The 8,652-nt window shown below is 31.7% G+C and overlaps 1 protein-coding gene across 1 annotated transcript; it reads right to left on the bottom strand.

Moving 5' to 3' along the window:
* Positions 1-1,954: 1,954 nt before the first annotated feature.
* LOC134244929 (cysteine dioxygenase type 1-like) lies at positions 1,955-3,690 on the bottom strand. Its single transcript, XM_062727191.1, has 3 exons — positions 3,378-3,690; positions 2,923-3,164; positions 1,955-2,600 (listed from the first exon to the last, which is right to left on the bottom strand). Exons 1-3 carry the CDS (start codon positions 3,542-3,544, stop codon positions 2,410-2,412), a joined length of 600 nt encoding a protein of 199 aa, XP_062583175.1. The 5' UTR covers positions 3,545-3,690; the 3' UTR covers positions 1,955-2,409.
* Positions 3,691-8,652: the final 4,962 nt, after the last annotated feature.

The following is an 8,652-nucleotide window of genomic DNA, read 5'->3' as shown; positions in this document are numbered from 1 at the left end:
GCCTACATTGATGATGTCGTCATATACAGCAACACATGGGACGAACATCTCCGAATCATGCGTGCTTTATTTGACATTTTAGCTAAAGCAAACTTAACTGTGAATCTTGAGAAGAGCGAATTTTGTCATGCTTATGTAGAGTATTTAGGTCATAAAGTAGGTCAAGGTTATGTTACACCAATAATGGCTAAAGTGGAAGCTATTGCAAAGTTCCCGATTCCTACAAACAAGAAAGAATTAATGAGGTTTTTGGGCATGGCTGGGTTTTACAGAAAATTTTGTCCAAATTTTTCCTCAGTAGTTAGTCCACTTACAAATCTTTTACAAAAGAGGGTTAACTTTGAATGGACAAAGGACTGTGAAAAATCCTTTCATAAAATCAAATCTATCCTGATGAGCAACCCAGTTCTGTCAACTCCAGATTTTTCTAAGCAATTTAAGCTTACTGTTGACGCTAGTGATGTTGGAATCGGGGCAGCTTTGTTTCAAGAACATAGTGATAATGTAGATAGAGTTGTTTCTTATTTTTCAAAGAAACTTACAAAATGTCAACGAAATTATTCTACTATTGAAAAAGAATGCCTTGCTTTGTTGTTAGCTTTACAGCATTTTGATGTTTATTTGAATGTTACTTTGCATCCAATTCTTGTGTATACTGATCACAACCCCCTGACATTTTTGCATAAATTGTCAAACAAGAATCAAAGACTGACTAGATGGAGTTTGTTGTTACAAGAATACAACATAACAATTAAACATATCAAAGGCAAAGACAATGTTATTGCAGACGCCTTGTCAAGAGTATCGTAAACATACTAGATTTTGTATTAATGTACATGTTTTACAATTTAAGTTTTTCATTGACATTCAAACTTTTTAAGGGGGGAGGTGTTGTGAGATGTGTATTGTTTCATTATGTATATAATTAGTAACATTAAGTTTCTTGAACATTCCAGAGTGGTCAACATGTTTGGTCATTTTATCTAGAACATTCTTAAATTTTGTGTATGTCCAGATTGTTCCAGTAATATCATGTTTTAACAATTTCTAGAATATTCTAGATTTATATTACTGTATAAATACCCTGTCAATTCGATGCATAAGATACTTTTGTCGTATAAGCATCATTGAGGTATTACTGGGATATAATTTCACTGGGACATTGTGTGCAGCAACGGACACTCTGATGTATGTATTTTTAGATTTTTGCTAAGTTTGTACTTAATGATTTGTATATTACTGTAAATAAATTATTGTTAAGTTTAAATTGTGTTATTGATCTTTGCTGGCATTTAGGGTTATTCTGACCCATAACACAATGTATACCCTTGCACTGGTGTGAGTTTAAATAATTTCAAAGAGGGGCCTTTTAAGGCCCTAGTCATATCTTGTATTTTAATGTTTCAATAACTTTTAGATAGAAATAAGATTTTTAATATATTTTCGTTTTAAATGCTGTTACAATATAGACGTCTTGATATTATACTGGAAAAATTTATTTCAAATTTAATCTGTGTTAATGCACCTTTAAGAAGGAGGGGAAATGTAAAAAGTGTACAAACGGACGGACGCACAACAGACAAATTGTAATCAGAAAAGCTTACTTGAGAGGAAAAACATATTGTGTTTATTTATAGACTTAAAATTTTGGACTTGCAAAAAGCCAGCTTACATTTTCGAGGGACAGAGATGGAGGACGCACGAAAGGTGAGAAAAAGGAGAAAAAAAACGTGACTGACGTGACAGATGTTTTTTGGGGGGAGGGGGGGATTAAGCATGGCAATGCTGTTCCTTGAATTAAACAGAAATAAACGTCCTCAATTAATTTCCACACAAAAAATATTCATAAGTATATATTTTATTTAAAGATAAAACACATTCATAATAACTTGCGTAGCAAAATCACTGAAAAGGCGTCAGAAACATTTAACTTAATACATTAGTGTAAAACGTTTCTGCTGAGTCATGATGATATATATTGCTTAAAACAAATATAACAATTCAGACATTCACCAAATTATCTAAACATTAAATCTGTCATCAAAATAAAATGCTATATTTAAAAACATTTCGATATAGAATTGTATCAGAGAGATTCAGATTAATTTAGAAATTCCAGAATTAATATAAAACAGTTTATTTGTACGAGAGGCTGCAGTAAATATACCTGCTTTCTCTATATCATATAAAAAATCTCTTAAATTGCAAAAAATAAATAAGTAAATAAATAAAAATAATAAATAAAACAACAAAAAGGTGAATATGTAAAAAATAATTGTTACAAATATAACAATACGAAATAAAATATTCGCATCATAACACTAGTATCTAAAAACAAACAAGTAGTACTACTTAACTTCTACCTTAAGAAATGAATGACTTTAATTTCCGCATTTCCACATAGAAAAGTTACTTTTCACAACATGAGCGAGAGCAGCACTGTTCAGTAAAGTCCTGATCGTAACCCATCGGGACCTCTGTAGATTTCCCCGTGTCGTCATCATATTTTTTACACGAGGAAAAGGGCGGGGAATAAAGGTGTAGAGTGACAGCGCCCTCCACGTGACTTTTGTTTCCCACTCGATGAAGTCCGTCTGCGTCTGTATAAAAAATATATATTGAATTTATTATATCTATGTTATTTCATAACAGAAATCCTACAGTAGTCTTTAAAAAAAGGGGGGGGTAAAGATTGGTTTGACACTAGTCTAGTACTAAGAACTCTCAAGAAAGTGCTTTAAGTGCCGTACATGTATGCAGATAGTGATCAAAAGAAAGGCTTTACCACAGACGATAATTACATGCAAGACGACTTAGAAAAATACCTGTAAATCTTAATTTTTGGTATAATGTCAAGCTATATAAACGTTGCAAAGTACTTGACAAAATACCAGTTTACACAAATTATTGTTTTAAACATACCAGTGATATGGGCCACATCGTTGAGTGTATATACCCGGTCTTGAATTTTCTTCATTTTGCCTCCACAACACGACGTCATATCCGGATTTTCATACAACTCCTCGAACACTTCTCCCTTCAGAGTCTTCATGAAGCAGTGTGATTTAGGGTGATTATGTATAGGGCTTTCCTGACCAGTGTTCCAACACAATATCATCAGATTGTAATGACCATTCCCTTTGTCCAGAAGAGTTCTTGTATATCTATACAGTAGATAATGATATCCGTGTGAAAACTAAATCATTCAAAACACTAACATCATGAAACTGTATGAATTTTTGCTTTCTTATTCAATTGAATCCAGAGTATCTGTATTTTTTCACTTCTTAATTTTCAGTATTCATTTTCATTACATAATATTTCCAATTAATTAGTAAATCATGTCAAAAACTGAAAAAAAGAAATATACTACTTGCTTTTTATCGCTCCACTTTTCCTTGCTTTCCCAGTCCTTTGGATGACTTTCGTAATTCGACATAATCATTTTAATGGTATTTACCATCTCCTCCGACTCCTCCAGAAAACCGTTCTCCAACTCCCTTCTGAGGTCTAATTGCATAGCATTCAAGTCATATCGTGCCATTATTGTTTGTATATCTGCTCTAACTTAAGATAACCGACTTCGAAATCTACATACAGGTTTGCATAAAACATTGTGAAAATTTAAACAAGGCATGTGTTTTGTGTTCATTTATATACAATCACTTCAACCAGGATATTTTTTTGCATGTCCTTAAAAATAGTCTCGAAATCAATTACCCTTCTTGGAAATATTTAAACGACGCCCAGTCATAATCTTAACTTTCGGTTTCTCATCAGTTTCAGATATGCTGGTGTTTTTTTTTTAAATACACCATATGAAACGTTTTAATTTTACATGAAACAGAAAGTACGATCATATATGTTATAATACGCTTTTGTGAAATATTTTTCTCAACGATTAGCAGATGGTAGAAAAATGAAATGAGCATTTAAAATATTTACCTTCTTATATCACAAATAAATAATTTAAATTTATATCCTCAACAAATGTATAAAGACTTAATTTTTGAACTCAAATATATTAAATCGGATGAATACTAATTTGAATAAACATTAATTAAACGAGGACAATGAAAAAAAAATATCGAATCATACTTCTGTTATGCATGTACATGTAGTATATTGTATGTACAAGTACATTTATAATTTTTGGTTATAAATGTAATTCATGCATGATTAATTATTGAATTAGAACAAATTTTTACCCGCGGTTTGTTTGCAATCAGTTTTCTTATATTAAAAAAAAAAACAGTTAGAATTGACCTACTAAAAATCAAAATCTTCACTGTATTCAATAGTGGAGGTCACTAGCACGTTAACCTAGTTAAAGTTCATTTAATTAAACGACTTTTTTACACACCCATACACATACTACACACACACGAATGACTTTAACCTCTATTGTAGGCCTTTCAACTAATTTTTCAAGTTACACATATAGTAAAATACATTTCATTGATAGATTTATAGATACATGGAATTATCATAAAATATAACTTAATATGCATACATTTGATTAAATCATTAAAAAGTTTAATTATTTATAATTGAATTGGACGATGTAGTGTTTTAAGGACAGGTAACTTAGATGTGAAAAATGACCAACTAAGTGCCGATTTATGAGTTATCGGTTATAGGAATGACATATAGGCTACTTCAGTATTGGTATTGTTATTTACACAAAAGGGTTTCTTACATTGTTTTGTACACAAAAGCTTTGACCAAAAAAGGAGAATGTCTTCACTCTACCTGAAATAACAGGGTCAAATGAATGGGGAACAGTCTATATTTAATATTTTAACTCATTTTATTCATTGACGATTGTTATGAGGAAGAAAATATAATGACATGTTTTATTTGTGCGCACTTTTTCACTTCCTATATAAATATATATATATATATTTACAAGTAAATGCAACAATTAATTATCTTATTTGTATTACCTAGCACGAAGAAGAACGCCCGTATAAACATTTAATCAGGTTAGAACTAAGAAGGAGGGTCGATTTCACTTTTTATTTAAATTAAAAACTTTACTTATATCTAATTAAACGGCGTCCACAACTATATGGTAAATAAGTTTATTATTAGTGCTAAATTTTAAAACCACTGGATTCTATTGACAGCAAAGAAATACTTGGGAAATGCTAAAAACTGACTTGTGTATAAACAGTTAGCTACCTCGGACCTGCTCTAAACAAGTTTCAGCAACGAGTTATCGTTCATAACATCGAACCCTAGCGGCAATTGAAAGGCCTATCTATTGTTTTCTCAAGCGGTGTTTACAGCGATGAAAATTTCCGGATACTGTAAAATTGAAACAACAACGAGGGAATGCACATTCGTTAGTTTGTCATGTGTTATATACTGTCTTAATACACAAATATTATTTTGTAGTTACTCTCTTAAAGACTGTTACTTTTTTTTATTTAAACAACAGAGCGTTTATTATATTCAAAAACATATTATCAGGATAATCTGTTTTAAAAATAAATATACCGTGATCCACAAACAATGTGAATATATTTGGGGCACAGAGTCTGGTTTTAGGTGGTTTATATTCAGACATATTCCCCGTTTAGGTGTATTCATTTTCGTTAAAAAGTAAATGCTTTTTTATCTCATTATTTCCTAAGCTGATAGGCTGGCGGTAATAAGACTTTTAAGTTAACAAAAATGGCAAATGCGATACCAGGTTCAATATAAAAATGAAGTGTCATTTAACAAATATCATTTTCATGATAAAAAAAATCGATACAAACCTTGTATTTTTTTAATGAACTTGATTTGTCCGTCCAAATTGATCTAGTTTTGTATGACCAACAATAAAGAAGTAAAAAGAAAATTTATAGGGAGCATTTTTAAAATTCTTTTTAGAACGTTTCATATTTCTGATATCGAATGTCCTGTTTAGAATTTTATAGAGTGAAGTACAGTCGTAGTAGTTTTTCATTTTAAATCTGTGTTTACCAAGTACAAACCCTTCGTATTTTTTTCTATTAAATAGCAGATATGTATTACTTGCTTTTCAACCAGCAAGTATAGCAGATTATTGAGAATTTTCATGACTATCACATTCATAAAAAAATTCTATTGAATTTGTTCAAGTGTTATAAAATCGTGTTTTTAGCTTTCGTAGATACATGTAATAATCAAATAAATAATCTTCATTGCATAATACTTGCATATGGGTCAAGCAATACATCATAAAAAATCAAAACAAAAGAAATAGGATTAATTATCACTGACAATTATGCGTATCCACTGAAAATATTCAATAATCTTCAATTTTTTTAAACTACGCTTGTATGAATCGATACTTCAAGTCCGAAACAGAAACTAAGTACTGGAAAAGGTCTGCTTTGTCTTGGGTTTGTTTCGTTTTCTTAGGGGGCAATAAATCAAAGGAGCCTAGATTGTATAATTTATAGATTTTCATCAACAAAAAAAGGTTTAAATGTTTTATTGTTTGGGTACTATTAATTTGTGCAACATCTAAATGTTTTACATTCGTCACATTTTCTCACAAAGTATTTACAAATCGCCAGTTTATTAAATAAGACCTCATTAACACACACAATTCAATGCCCCCATTTGAAGAGGTTAAATGAATAAATCATGTTGGTATTCAGAACAATTCTGTTACCCCCAAGTTTTGTGTTGGTTGGTTGTACATGTATTTTCACAATGGTTTGCGTGGGTTTTTTTTTAGTTGCTCATTATTTTTATATGTAAGCTTGGTTTGCTGGTTGCTCACAGATAATAGCAACATTCGCTCTCGAACAGATTACGTTTTTTTGTACCATAGTTAGGTGATTTCTTCTGTAAAAATTGTTGGTTATTTGTACACATTACATGGGGTAATTACTACACATACAATGTTAAATGGACGGAGACATTTAAATAAGGTAGTATGCAATAGGTATAGGCCGAAATCTGTCTATTATATGTCATCTATTAGAGGGTCTAACGAGTGTCTAACATCCGACATAATGATCAGTTTGAGGCCTATAACTTAAAACATTAATTTTCAAAAATGTCAAACACTTCCATTGTAATCTTACCGTATAACCTACCTGGCACTGATCATCAAGTCAGGCAAAAAGCAACTAGTTTTTGTCTTTTCTTTTATACTTTTTAACAGTAAGAATCATCGAGCCATGTAATCAATTTACATGAATTTTGCATATTATTTTTAGCTTATATGGGGAGTCTGGGTCCTTAAAGAGATTTTGTTATCTCCAAAATGGATGCTGACTGGAGGCAGGAGATATGAGAGCTTTTGCTAGAAAGAATTGATAGGAGGAGGGTGGATGGATTAGTGTGTAATTTTTTATAGTAATTTAGCTACACATAGAAGACAGAGGGAAAATAATACAGGGACACCATATGGGAGGGGGAAATCCCATTTCCAGACAACAAGAGAGAAGTCCTATTAGCATACGCATTCAAGGACATGCTTCATACAAACACATTACATATGCGTCATGACGAGCAAATTTCACACATATGTCACAATAGTCTTTGCATTAATCTATTACACTGAAGTTTAGTAGAAGACGCAGCAGTTTATATTGATAGACGACTTTGTAAAAAGTTAATTCCCAAAGTCTGTTTAAGCATGCTACATATAACCATCCCGATTATCTCTTTGAGATAGTGTTCACCTTTGGTAAGGGGGATCACTAATCTGACATTTATATCAGTCCCTTTTTGTAAGTTCTTCTTGATCTTTTTCTCTATAATGTTTTTGTTTTATTACGGTGATTCACATATTTTTTTCTAAATTTGTCAGATTGATATTTTCTTTTTGGAGTTGACATGTTAGACGGGTATTTTAAGCAGAGGATCTTCAAGCGCAGTACGCTTCAAGGCAGTAGAATTTCCTGGTCCATGATTCATCCTGAGCGAATTCGGTTCATACTCAAGTACTCACTCGAGATTGCCATCACATGACCGAATGTTTACATATACACGTGGTTTGCAATCGAACTTCACCATCACATGACCAGATGTTTACATATATACGTGGTTTTCAACAGGATTGTACCATCACACGACCGGATGATTACATACATGTAGACACGCGGTTTTTAAACCGAACTGTTACAGGTGTTCCTTCATTTCTTGACGCATTTGGTAGAGTTATTTGCTCTTTTCGAGTTTTATAGACAATAGAAATGTTTTGTTGTTGTTGTTTTTTTGTTTTTTTTTTTACATTTTTGAGTCTCAGAAATTCAACAATAAGGCAATTAATTACCCTGAAGCCACTTGCTTTTATACTACCTTATTTACCCCGTATAACAGGGTTTGCAGAGGAGGTAATAATACCACAATTTGATTCAGACGATTTTAGATATCATTTTCTCTTCAGCATAGATATGTTCGAAGAAATCAGATCAGCCTTGGGTAAATATTTGCTTTTTTTTAAGTACACGTTTTTCAAGAAAATTTATCAATATGTATGCTTTACAAGGCGTTCCATATATCAAATATAGTGATTGTACTGGACCTGCTATTGACTCAGAGGTCAAAAGGTGAAGGTACTTAATTCATAAATTCTATCTGTTTTAACATTTACATTTCCCGCGCGATATCTCGAGAAATTTTAAAACGTTGGCAGTGAAATTTAATACCTAAAATTAAATC

This window comes from Saccostrea cucullata, unplaced genomic scaffold (assembly GCF_032062105.1).
Source record: "Saccostrea cucullata isolate Sc308-1 unplaced genomic scaffold, CSIRO_AGI_Scuc_v1 ctg7912, whole genome shotgun sequence".
NCBI classification, from domain to species: Eukaryota; Metazoa; Mollusca; class Bivalvia; order Ostreida; family Ostreidae; genus Saccostrea; species Saccostrea cuccullata.
This window is presented reverse-complemented; position numbering and strand designations above follow the sequence as displayed.

Bases quoted from the DNA above. Each gene is read 5' to 3' on its own strand.
- LOC134244929 (XM_062727191.1), bottom strand. From the start codon at position 3,544: ATGGCACGATATGACTTGAATGCTATGCAATTAGACCTCAGAAGGGAG. The intron at 3,165-3,377 runs GCAAGTAGTATA...TCTACTGTATAG, and splicing joins GAAAAGTGGAGCGATAAAAA to ATATACAAGAACTCTTCTGG. The intron at 2,601-2,922 runs GTATGTTTAAAA...TTTTTTATACAG, and splicing joins CGATGTGGCCCATATCACTG to ACGCAGACGGACTTCATCGA.